The sequence below is a fragment of the Centropristis striata genome, chromosome 18 (genome assembly GCF_030273125.1).
Source record: "Centropristis striata isolate RG_2023a ecotype Rhode Island chromosome 18, C.striata_1.0, whole genome shotgun sequence".
NCBI lineage: Eukaryota > Metazoa > Chordata > Actinopteri > Perciformes > Serranidae > Centropristis > Centropristis striata.
This window is the reverse complement of record NC_081534.1, coordinates 25,274,290-25,287,446: the sequence shown is the minus strand read 5'-3', so window position 1 is coordinate 25,287,446 and position 13,157 is coordinate 25,274,290. Positions and strand designations below refer to the sequence as shown.

The 13,157-nt window shown below is 35.4% G+C and overlaps 1 protein-coding gene and 1 long non-coding RNA gene across 2 annotated transcripts; one reads left to right on the top strand and one right to left on the bottom strand.

The window, feature by feature from the left end:
- Positions 1 to 671, top strand: LOC131991697 (uncharacterized). Its single transcript, XR_009396159.1, has 2 exons — positions 1 to 101; positions 434 to 671. It is a non-coding gene; the product is annotated as an uncharacterized LOC131991697 (long non-coding RNA).
- A 4,023-nt stretch (positions 672 to 4,694) lies between these two features.
- Positions 4,695 to 11,603, bottom strand: LOC131991115 (adenylate kinase 7-like). The gene is made up of 18 exons (XM_059356422.1): positions 11,367 to 11,603; positions 11,137 to 11,277; positions 10,409 to 10,523; positions 10,192 to 10,286; positions 10,002 to 10,112; positions 9,794 to 9,877; positions 9,602 to 9,690; positions 9,421 to 9,511; positions 9,124 to 9,201; positions 8,801 to 8,950; positions 8,490 to 8,618; positions 8,295 to 8,400; positions 7,396 to 7,524; positions 7,266 to 7,310; positions 6,925 to 7,122; positions 5,955 to 6,172; positions 5,149 to 5,307; positions 4,695 to 5,047 (listed from the first exon to the last, which is right to left on the bottom strand). The coding sequence occupies exons 1-18, from the start codon at positions 11,448 to 11,450 to the stop codon at positions 5,012 to 5,014; spliced, it is 2,058 nt and encodes a 685-aa protein (XP_059212405.1). The 5' UTR covers positions 11,451 to 11,603; the 3' UTR covers positions 4,695 to 5,011.
- Between the last annotated feature and the right edge of the window lie 1,554 nt (positions 11,604 to 13,157).

Genomic DNA, 13,157 nt, shown 5'->3' with positions numbered 1-13,157 from the left:
GATTGTTTTAAGCCTTCTATGCTTTACAATGCTTTACTTTGGACTGCTTGCCTGTTGCAGACCATGCCTGTCTCTGACTCTCCTGCTTCGTCGATTCCCTGGTAAATGCCTCTGTTCCTCCTGGTTTCTGTCTGTCTGTTCCTGTTGCTGTGTGGTTTTTCCCTGCCTTGACATCACTTGTAACTAGCAAGAAAATAATATATATGTATATGTATATATATATATATATATATATATATATATATATATATATATATTTACTGTCATATATAGTAAATGTATTAATAACAATCAAATTATTGAAGCAGTGACAGTAGCGAGAGAAATGGTACAGTTGTAGTCAGACTAATAGTTGTCATATTTGTAGTATTATTACTAGAAGCAGTGCAGCAGGAGTTCACTGTATTCAGCCTGTTGAAACCTGTTTTCTCAGTGTCCTTTGGAGCAGGTGAGACATCTCAGTACATCAGGAGACAGCTGGAACATCTGGAGTGATGACTCAAGTTTTCCAAACAGACGTTGGGAACAAATACAACTTCGGCTATTAACACTGGATTCCCAGCATTTCTTCTTTGGAGTTTACAGCTTCAAGATAAAAAAACAACTACTAACTAATGTCTTATTCGCTCCAGTGCATCGTGGGAAAAATAACTCCAAACAGGCGGTATAATTTCCTCCTTTTACAGCAGTAAAATACTGGAAATGAGGAAGGGGCCGGCTGGCTGTGGGGTCCAGTAAAATAAAAAGCTGAACGACACACTCACATATTGAAGGCATGGATTATGGGAACCGTGGGTGTTTGGCAGGACATCTTGTCATTTCTCCCCATAAATATGAAATTAAACGTCGGTGACAGAGCTGGACCGGCTCCCTGCCGTGAAAGTCTGTCCTAATTTGTTCTGCCAGACCTCTCTGCCTCTCCCAGTGTCACCGCCAACACGTTTATTGTGGCTGATTGGGCTGACCCTTTGCCCTTTTACAAATAACAGTGTCTCTTGCCAGTATTTTATGCACCCTGTCATTTCAGAAACTGTCATTCCTTCTCTTGCCTGCTGTAGTCGTTTTAAAAAATTGTAATCTGGATCCGAATTGATCCAATCTGAATTACTTGGATTTGGAAATCTCACATTTTGCTATCCAGGATCAGATAATCCATCTTTGGACATTGCATTGGATCGCTGGGATCCAGTTACAAACTTTTAAAGATGATGATCAAACCCAGCAAACCAAAGCTCTAAATGTGACAACATATGACAATGTAGCCTACTAGTTTGTAAATCACAACAGGTAGAAGAGGCAATATGGGGTCACTTTAAAATGGGTTATTTTGGGGCTTTCTTGAAACTTGACCTTGCTGTATGAAATTACCTTTTCTGGCCTAGAGGATCACCACAGTCTCATAAAACTTTACAACCACAAGTTAGAGACCTAGTGCACTCAGAGGAGGTATGGCTATCCTAGATGCATTGACAATAAGAGGGTGTCTGAGCAGTTTACAACACTGAAGTGCTGACTATATAATCGCCAAAATACAGAAATCTCCAGTCCAAAAGGTCTTACTGTTTTCATGTGGCATTATGGGGGAATTTTTGACATTTTTATTGATGTTTGCCTGACAAAAAATAGCAAAGTTCAGGACCAAATGTGTGTAAACAATGGTATCAACCAAAAATTTCTGCAACAATGGGGTGGAATGAAAAGGGGTTAATGCATGAGAAAAACGGTGTTTTTTGCCGTAAACTGCATGTTATCATCATAAGGTAGGCATGTACGAAAAGTGGAGACTTGTCGGAACCCATAAAGTCCATTTTCATTCAGATATCTTGAGGTCAAAGGTCAGATGGCCACTTTGAAAATTGCTATGTCAGTGTTTCCACTCACTTAAAAAAATAGCCTAACTTTGGAGTTAAAGATCGAATCTGCTTACAACAAAAGAAAAGTCTGAATTGTCAAATCCTAAAGGGGTTAATAAAGTCTGGGCACTGGTACTGTAAGGCATTCCCTTCTGAAATGTTTGTAGACTAGTTGAGTGGAAGTATAAAGTAACACACTTTCCACCTCTGTACATGAGGAATTCTGAAATAAGATTTATAAATGAAATCACAATCAAATTGTTTAATTGTGTACCCTTAAAGAATTCAGTGCAATTTAATTATAATACAGGAGTTTGGACAGATGATGTACAATGAAACTCTTTCTATGTCAATTTGAACAGGTTTTTAAATTAATAATAACAACAACCTTTCTTTAACTGTCGGCTTCCTGAACAAATTAAAGGCCCTTTCTTGTCACAACATAATATCTTAATGCACCGTGCATTAAGCTTTTCATTCATTTAGATTAAAGACAGAAACTAAACCAAAGTCCTTCATCATCCATCACAGTTGCCACAAGAAGAGTTTACAGCAACGCGTCACTCTCCTCTGCACTCACTCCCTCTTGCGTCTGCACACGACAATGTCATAATGTATTTAAAATTTAAGACAAGTTACTATGAGCTGTAAAGTACAAAGAGCTCTGTGGTTTCACAGTATGGATATACTGTAATCCCCATATATACAGGAATAATTATATAGTTTTGCTCTGCAGCTTTAATGACCTGGAAAATTTTATTCGTGCCATTTTATTGTGGTCAGACTCTGTCCATAAAGTGACTGTGTGACAGGAAGTGCTTCTGTTATGATTTATTTTCCATATGAGAGTCTGCAGACAGTTTATAATTAGCTGCTGGATTCCACAGTTTCTCCCTCACAAAGACACTACAAAGAAAACTCCAGTTTGACTTCCACAACACATAGAACAAAACATTTTTTATTTTATGACGCATTTTTTACAACAATATCAGAACAAAGGGTCCCTTTTCCACAGCCAGACTAATTTATTCATAAAAGCACAGCAAAGCAAGACACTGGGAGTGTAATGCGTCTTATAACATGAGAACTCGTTTGTCTTTAAGTAGAACTGAGAAAAATACAAACACTTAAGACACTTGAATGGAAGTGTTTGTCTCTCTTATATGAAGTTATTACATAGTATTTCTGCACCACCTGGTGTTCAAAGAGCAGACTTCAAGAAAAGATGACTGGACAGAAACTTGAAATTCACATTCTCTAAAACTAGATCATGCACAGTGATTGTTAAAGTTTAATGAATCACAAAACATGTAGTAAATATATTTTGATTATTGTCTTTGCAGTATGTACTGTATGCATTTAAGCATTTATGTATTCCTTCTGTGACAATTATTCAGTGGTGGACGAAGTATTTTCGCTCCTTTACTTAAGTAAAAGTACTAATATCACATAAAAAACACCCAGAACTCAACGTGACACCTTTATATAGTTTGTTTTATAATATTATATTAGAATAAATCATCACATTTATGAGGCTGGAACCATGAAATGTTTGTCATTGCTGCTTGAGATAAGGGTTCAAAAATAGTTGCCAACTTAATTTTAATCACTTTATCGACTAAACAACTTAACATTTCAGCCCTAACTTTATATACTGTTGCGTTTTTATCCTAACTTGTAAATACATATAAAGACGGCTATAGCGGACTAAAAAGTACAATATTTACCATTGAAATGAAGTGGAGTAGAGAGTGGTGACATGCAACTATTTACTTACTGTGTGTACTGTGCAATACTGTAATAAAGTATTTCAATGTTATGTAACTTTATACTTCTACTCCACCACATTTTGAGGCAAATATTTTACTTTTTACTGTTGAGATTTAACATAAAAAACTGTTCAGTGATAAATGCCATAAATATATATAGCACGAGCATAGAGTCGTGAGTTTACTTTCAGTAACAAAAGTTAGAAAAAAATATGGAATAAAGCGATTTTTTCTTTATCTAATAAATAAAATGAATCTTTGTCTGAAAGCTGTTTCTATGTCTCGCCTCCAACTGAAGGACTTTGCACAGGATTAAAGCCTCTCTGCAGGTTGTTGTATTTACATCTTTGCTGGATTAAAACCAGTGTGAGCGCAGTTCTTCCAGTAAACTGTGACTCGTCAGCGGACTGGGAGCTGAGTCACAGACCAGCTGGAGGCTGCAACAGGACGGATCTGTAATGAGTGGAAACCTGGCGGAAACATAAACGAACTTGAAGAAACACTGAGCCAAGTCCTTCACCAAGAGACACATACGTGTGTTTTTCATATTGAAAGTGAAGTTTTTAGTGTTTGAAGCATATTTATACCATATTACAAGACAATTGCACTGTATCTTTGGGTTTTTGTATTATGTTAAGTCACAGATTTTGTTTGCCACTTTATTTTACTTCATTTTTTCTTTCATTAGATGATAATATTGTATTTTTCTGTAATGGTATGTTATTGTAAATTATTATTTTCCACTTTGATGGGTAGTTGAGATTATTGCCCTCATAGTTGACTGTTATGTGATTTTTTTAAAAAGTCAATATGTTTTATTACATGCCTTTTTTTCTTTTTAGTTTGAGTAGACCCTCCAATACATAATTTGACCTCTGACCTTCTAAAAAGGGCCACAAGGCATCTGCAGATATAAAGACGTTTATATATTTGAATATGATTGTATTTTTTATATTTTTCATTTTTGCTTTAATATATTAAGCTTTTTAAATCCACTTTTCTTGTTCTGTCTTGTTATCAATTTGTCAGTCATCTTTGAAGCACTTTAAACTGCAGCAACCTGTAAAAAAATATTCATCACTGACTAACAAACATTTAAGTGATCGAAAAATACTTTTTGTTGAAGACTTATTAGAAAATGAGAAACTCATGACCCTTTATTATGGACTTTATTGGTGGTTTTATGAATGAAATCTGCTGTGACTTTCAAGTCTAAACAGCCGTGAAAGTTCAGACAGTTCAATAGCTTTAATTGCAGGATCAAAAACAAACTTTTAACAACCTTCAAATCAAATTATTATAAACCTATAACACTGAACATGGTCATTTTCTGATTATATTACTTTAGAATAAACACAACCTCAAATGCTGTATTGGATAATGTCCTTGTTATTCTTGTAGGTTGTTCCGTAGCAAATGTTCAGCCTGCAAAAAACAAAACATTATTTTGTCAGCTGCTGCATTCATTCACTATTATTTAACAAAAGGCACGTATGCTGAATATAGAAGGGCTTGTGTGTGAATACCAGAAAGTCGATGGGGTCGTCTGGTTTGATCTTGGAGCAGTCTAACATGGCCTCAGTGAGCGATGGCATCACATACTTCATCAGATAGTTCCTCAGAGGGAGAGAGTGAGCTTCCAGCAGCTCGTACTCCTGCCGCTTCACCTCAGACAGATTCTTCTGCTATTAAATCATTAAAACCAGTCAGTATTTACCACTTATTGTGCTCTGTTGAAGTACACTACCGGTCAAAAGTTTTAGAACACCCCAATTTTTCCATTTTTTTAATTGAAATTCAAGCAGTTCAAGTCAAATGAACAGGTAAACAGGAAAGGGTACAAAGGTAAGTGGTGAACTGCCAGAGGTAAATAAAAAAAGGTAAGCTTAACCAAAACTGAAAAATAATGTACATTTCAGAATTATACAAGTAGGCCTTTTTTCAGGGAACAAGAAGTGGGTTAACAACTTAACTCTATGGAGTCTTGGGCTATTTTGTCCATTTTTCAATTCCTTTCATGTCTTTGTAAGTCATTTTGTGTCTTTTTTTGGTCATTTTGTTTCTTTTTTTAGTCATTTTGTGTCTTTTTTTGGTCATTTTGTGTCTTTTTTTTAGTCCTTTAGTCCAACATAAAATGTGATTTTGAATCTTTTTTACTTTCAAAACACTATCATGCTCAATAAAGAATTTTAAATGTTGCAAATGTGCATTCATTTCAGAGTACACTGAGACATTAAACTGCATAATTTTCAATTCAATTCTGGAAAAGGTGTGTTCTAAAACTTTTGACCAGTAGTGTGCATTAACCCAGTAATATATCACCAACACTCACCCATTCCTCGTACTGAGCAGCCATCTCAGCCAGTGCAGCTTCATTCCTGCGTTTCCTCTCGGCGGCCTCAGCAGCCGCTCTCTGCCTCTTCTCTTCTTCTCTCTTCCTGTCTTCTTCCTCCTGCTCCTCTGGAATCAGACCGTAGTTTTTGGGTACGCCGACCATCTCTGTGATCATCTTCATAACACCTGTGTACTCTTGGTCACCTGTGTTGACCTCTGGAGAGAAACAAGACACACTTTACTGTAAACAAACAGAACCGCTGTGAAGTGAACTGGCAACTTCTACAAGCCTCTTTGTAGAACATTATGTTGGTTGAAATTAAGTTGGATGATGAGATTGAAATATGGTACAAAAAAAGGAAGATTCCTGTCTTTTTTTTATAAGAAGACCCCCCAGTATAACCCTGTGTAAAATTGAGATTTGTTGTTTTTACACTTTTGTCATTTATACTTTGAGATTTTTCACAGATTTTTAAAATGATGTTGACCAAAATAATTCATAATAACGATATTATAGAAATTTCTACAGAAATTGTTAAATAAAATGCTATCAGTTAAATTCATCTTTTACTTTGTATTTTGTGCATTTTGTGTCTTGTCTTGGCAAATAAATTGCACTCACAAATAATTGTTGGGAGGCGGACAAAGAGTCTAACAACTGTATAAAAAAGTACAAAAAGAACAATTACACTTAATGAATGAACTGATAAGTAAAAACTTGACAAGGCCTTTTCTGAGAAATAATCTAAGTGTGTCTGGATAATTTGCATGATAATATAATTTATATTATTTACATATCAATATTTATTATTATATCACATAAAATAAAACGTGACACAAAGTGCTGTTAAACACCTGCTTCTAATGACCAAACTCACTGTTTCTAAAGTTTCAGTTTTCTACATCTGAGTTCATATTTAATATCGTGTTTATGGTGTGATATGAATGATGTGTCTTTATGACAGTACCAATGTGTTCTGGGTAAATCTCAAGGTCTTCAAAGTAGTCCAGCAGCGTTTCCTCAGCGGTGCTCAGTTGTCTGTATCTCATCAGGCGAGGGACAAACTCCTCCTGAGTGTAATGCATTTTCTCTGCCAAACTCTGTGGAAGTCCCCCAACTCTCTCTGTCAGGAAATCATCTGAGGCATTGAGGACAAACACATGCTCTGCAAGACATAAAACAAGTAGCATAAGAATGTTTTGTATTAGTAGAGTTATGAAGAGAGTTCTCAGTTATTTTACATATGATTCCCACTTTGTATCATCGGTTTCATTTGTAGTAAATAAAAGAAAGAAGTACGTCAACAACCTGGAGTGATATTGTTGTTCAAATCCTGGTTCTCCGTGTCTTCATCTGAGTTGTAAAAAAAAAAACACATCCACATTATTATTATTGTTTTAAACTTTATACGGTAATTAGATGAATAGGTGAAACTTACCAAAGAAAATCAGCTTTGCCTGCTCATACGTTTTAGGGTAGCCGTCGAGAACAAATCCCTGGTTCCTGCACGGCTTTGAATTCAGCTTTTCTTGCAACATGTTGAAAACTAGATGATCAGCCAGTCGATCTAAAGAATCAGCAAAGTAGTTTAGAAAGAAAGCGAGGAATTAAAAGACTCAATGCAACCCATCAATAATCCAACTGCAGATGCACCAAATACAAATATCTCAGTAAAATGATCCTATGGTTAAATTAAATCAAAGTTTAGAAGTTAACTTTAAACTTTAAGAATGTATTAAAGGTCACGGTTAACCCTTAATTTCAACCCTAGAGAATATTGGAGGATATTACATACAGCTAGAATGTGTAAAAAAAAAACAACATACGGACCCGGGGGAGGGGGATAAATGTTGAGAAATAAATTGTGAGAAAAAATGTGCAGATTTATGAGATTTAAAGTGGTGAATCTGCGAGAAAAAAGTTGCTTTTTTCCCACACTTTTTTCTCGTAAATCTGTGACTTTTTTCACGCAGATTTGCCACTTTAAATCTCTTAAATCTGCAACTTTTTTTCTTGTAGATTTGCTACTTAAATCTAGTAAATTTGCAACTTTTTTCTCAAAATATTTTTATTTTTTATTTTGGATATCCGCTGAAGTTACCAAATATGGTTCTTAGCCCGATAAAGGGTTAACACGCTTTTCTTTCACTACACTGACTAAGCAGGTTATGGTGTAATAACATTCTCACTTTTAATATCTCATAGCAATGTGATCAACAGTTTTAGTGCACAAGTTTGAAGGACTCCAAAGGCTGATGAAGTCAAATAACTTCAACTTTTAAAGTCAAAACCCTTAAAGATGTGCTTCTAATTTGGGGCTGTGCTTCTTTCACTAACCTGCATTCGCCTCCATGCTTTTGTTAATCTTTTCAAGTTGTTTTTGTGCATCTGCCACTACATCTTCACTGCCATTTTCAGGGTCAGCTCCGTTCACTATCTCCTTCTGTGGTATTTGTAAAGAGAAACAAGAAAAATGATTCTCAAATATTTCCCTTTGTTACATGTAGCAGAAATATAAGTCTTCCCACTGACCAGTTGTGCGATTTTTTCCTCAATGACCTCTCTGATCTTTATGTGGTGTATCTGGTAATAACTGCAGAGCTTTTCTGCAACTGTGGTTTTACCCACAGCTGGAGGGCCAACCAGGAAGATTCTGATTGGCTGTGGAAATAAATGGAAAAACAAATAAATCATTGCATCAAAACAGCTTTTATATACCAAATATCCCATTAATGCGTTCATGTTTTATAGATTACTTCATAGACATATTGAATTCAGCCCCCCTGTAGACCAAAATAACAGAAATTATATAAATATATTATTTATATGTATTTATCACTCACAAGTAGCTGCCTTGTTTCTTTGTATTCCTCCACAATGTTCGCCATGTTTTCAACCATTCCAGCTTCAGACGTCCATTGGAGACTGAAGGAGTCTTTTATAATAAAGGCATCCATGCGGAGGTTAATATTTAGGTACTCCAGCTCCTCTGGCTGAAATAAGAAAGAAAACATCAAAAATTATTAACGCAGCATGTTTTAGATCAACTCTTTATTGGGAGAAAAAATCACGAGTGTAGAAATAATGTGCACATTGAACAATAATCCAGACTAGCTTCTAATGTATTTAAAATAAGAAACAAAAGTGACATACAGACATACTTTACCTCAAAAGCCTTCATGGTGATGGCATCCTGCTCTTGTTTCATGTCAATCTTTCCAGGCCCAAGAGTATCACTTATCATCTGAAGAGAATAACAATTATGTTTATCGTTTTCTGCACCTTTTTTTTTCTGCATTTCGTTTTTGAGGTTCATAGTAGAAAGTTCACATTAGAGTGACAGGAAAGACGTAGAGAAGGCATGTAACAAAGGTCCCAATTTCAAATAAGTCTAGGTCTAGGCAGTAGCGTTTTACAACAAATTAATTATTTAATGCTGAATTTATATTTAGAACAAGGTTACCTTTACAATATCCTCTAAAGTGTTCTTGGAGTCATCAACAGCAAGAATGTACTTCGACTTAGGCTTGAGTTCAATGGTGTTTTGAATCACTCTAAGAAAGAAAACACAGGTCAGCCCTGCAATAATTACCTAAATAAGAAAAATATGGAATAAACAAAGGAGTTCAGTAAGTTAAAATCACCCTCCAAGGTCGTAAACATGAATCATGGGGATGTGATTTGTACCCTGTCCAAAGAGAGGAACTTTTGGAAACTGCATCAACCAAGACACCTGTTTGAAATACAAAAAAACATTTTACAGAAGTTGATATTACAAGTAAGCATGCAGCAAACACACAGACATGCATTATAATTATCATCACATTAATATCTACCTTGAAAAAGTAATGAAAGAGGTTCTCTCCCTTCCCGTACTGAAGACCAGAAGCAACAACATATCCAGTGAGCTTGGACTTTTTCTGTAAAGTTAGAAAATCACACAGAATCTGTAATGCTTAGAGGCATTTCTTTTCATTCAGTCTTTTAATAGCTGGTGTAAAAATCTAATTTTCTGTTGGAATAATATTTCAATAATGTACTTACTCCTCTTCCCAGTTTGAGCACAAGTTTCTCCAGATTATTGTGGTTTCTGAAACTGGGATGTGGCCTTCTTCTTCTGAACTCTTCCTCTGTTAGCAGAACAGCTGTTTCTTCCTGAGGAGAGAAATTAAAATCACATTGGTTATGATTTCACAGGATAAGTTTGTCCCTACATTTTTGCCTGCAAGCTCACCGGATTCTGTGGCTTGGTCATGGCCCAGGTCATCACGCTTGAGACTAAGATGAACATTTTCCGAGACTTGAAGTTCTCCATCTCTGCATGAAGGGCTGTTTGTAAAAGAAGGAAAAAAGTATGAAAATTTGAAGAGCAATAGGCTTTTATTTCTGGGTAGAGAGACCAATGTATAATTAAGCCAGTCCACAATATAAAAGCCTACATACTCCCTTACCTGTGATCGCCCATGTTGCTTCTTCAACCTGCTGTTTTGCACCATTTTCTGAGATGTTGTACACCACAACATCACACTCCAGCAGGCGCTCAAGAAGCTCATCTCGAGTTGGTGACTACCAATAGAGATCATAGACCTTATTACACATGAAGATGTAATTTGCATTATCGAGAAATAGACATAATGTACATATAGTGATCATACCTGTACATAGTGGCAGTAGAAATGGCCACAATATCAAATCCTTAATTACAAGTAGAAGTAATGCATTCAAACTATTACTTCAATAAAAGCACTGATCAGCTCTGTATTATCAGCGAAATTTACTTAACATATTAAAAATGAGAGTACTTGTTATGCAGGATTACTATTTATATGATTGCAAGTATGATTAGTATTATTATTAGTTGATGCATTAACTTGTAAGCAGCATTTTATTGGTAGATTTTGTCAATATAAGGAGCCAATTATGTATATTTATTTATGTATGTATATAATGTCTTATTTTTAATTGTTATATCTTTGTAAACTTGTAAGCTGTATCTTATTAAGCTGCTGTGAGGACTGAATTTCCCCACTGCGAAATAAATAAATCCTTATCTTAACTTGAGTAAATGTACTTAGTTACATTCCAGCACTGTTTAACATTACAAACATTCACAAAATTCCTGGAGACAAACCAAAGACTGGTAACTTTGGGCCTAGTTGTTATTTAGTGTCTGACTCACCGTGAACTGTTCAAGCAGAAACTTTTCTTTTTCATCTTTAATGGAAGGAGACACAGTCCCCACTATTTGGAAAGCTGCTTCACCTGAAGTGGAGCTGTCTTCCGCTTCAGCTTCCTCAGAGGCCACACATGTCGACAAGAACTGTGAAGGCAGTCAGAAGAAAACACGATAAATTGAGCCAGTTTAGATAAACTAACCTAACGTCGCGTATTCATGCTAACGTTAGCTACCTTAGCGATGTGTTTGGAGGAATATTTGTCGACGTCGTTGATGAAAACACGTTTGGGACGGCTTTGTTGCTTTTTGTCACTCATTTTAAAAAGGCGAAGATTTGTTGTTACACCTTTTTGAGCTTTCTGTAGCAGTTATTAACTTCATTTAAAAAAAATAAAGAAGTGAGTTAAAGCTCTCACTAACGTTGTTAACTAGCAGCTTAGCTAGTTATACCTGTTGTGTTCTGGGTCCGTTGCTATGGACTCACTCTTGTTGCTACGGCCCAGCCAATGAAATGCTACACTGAGAATATGTATGAATGACGTAATCGGAAAACATTCTGACGTGAAATATTTATATAATTACTAGAAATTCATAAGCAATACTAACCATGCTAAAAAGAAATGTTCTACTGGGATTAGTTAATTGATCTCTAATAAGATTAAAGAAATACACTTTAACATTTTGCACAAAATCTACCCTTACAATGCAATGCTATCTAAGTTTATGGATATGGATAATACATGTGTCTTCTGTGATGTGGAGGAATCTATTGCTCATGCATTTTATAAATGTAATGTTGTGCAGGATTTTTGGATGGATTTGAGAAATAATTTATCTAACTTTCTTAGTGTCTCATACCTATTCACCAAAAAATATGTTATTAGTTATTTTACACACTGTAACAAATCGGTTAAATTTGAAACCAATTCCTTAATTCTCTCTCGTAAGTTCTTTATACACAAACACAGATTTCTCAAAGCTAAGCCAAAGTTTACGGTGAACTTGAATTCAACTATCTTCTTAAGTCTCTCAGAATTGTAAAAGACAAAAAAAATGAACTATTTCTTCAATATTATGACAGCTACTATGATGAATGTATAACCTTAATTTCTAATAACTATATGATTTTTTTAAATCATTACCAGTGAATGCACAGACTTTATGTACTTCATACTCTCTGAGTGAACAATGTATGTACCTCTTTTTCTTTAAACATTTTTTTTTATTTTTTACTACTATTTCTCCTGATTAGTTCTTTGTTTCAAGACATTTGTTTCTTGTAATCCCCTTTTGTCTGACCTCATGGTTAGAGTATTATTTGGCATTCTTACTTTCACTTAACCTGAGTACTTCATCCACCACTGTATGCTGTTGGGTAGCTTAACTTTTAATAATAATTTTAATAATCATAATTTGTTTGTTGATTATCAATATTAATTATATAAATCTGCAAAGTAACAAAAGCCAATAAATAAAACCAGTGAAGTAGAAGTATAAAGTTGCGTAACATGGAAATAAAGTGAAGTACCTGACATTGTGCTTGGTTACAGTATGTGAGTAAATATACTTAGTTACATTCCACACTGGTGTCACAGTAATATCCCACTAATGCTCCTATTAATTACCCTCCCGGCAGCTCCCCATCGGACTCAACACACAATGCAAGACGCGACACAATGAAGCGTTGACATGGAAACTTTCAAAGCACCCCATATATTTATAGAGCTGACATTATCTGAGAAACTGCTGGCAGTGCTCGACTGTGTCTGCTCTGCACAGGTCTCAACACAACCTGTCATATATTCACAGCACAGTGATACTAAAGGGAACTGCTGCATGCATGATTGACTGTTTATTGCCATGTATAGTAAACCTCTAAATTTAAATTAACCACTTGTTTATGTTTGTTTGTTTTTTGCTCCAGTAGGTCAAACTCCTGGAAATTCCTGAAATATCATGGAATACTGAGAATGTCTGCTGTCACATTTGTCACACTATCTATCTGTTTAATGGTTTACAATTAC

Bases quoted from the DNA above. Each gene is read 5' to 3' on its own strand.
- LOC131991115 (XM_059356422.1), bottom strand. From the start codon at position 11,450: ATGAGTGACAAAAAGCAACAAAGCCGTCCCAAACGTGTTTTCATCAAC. The intron at 7,311-7,395 runs GTAAGTTTCACC...TTTACAACTCAG, and splicing joins GGCAAAGCTGATTTTCTTTG to ATGAAGACACGGAGAACCAG. The intron at 5,308-5,954 runs GTGAGTGTTGGT...ATGATTTAATAG, and splicing joins CTGCTCAGTACGAGGAATGG to CAGAAGAATCTGTCTGAGGT.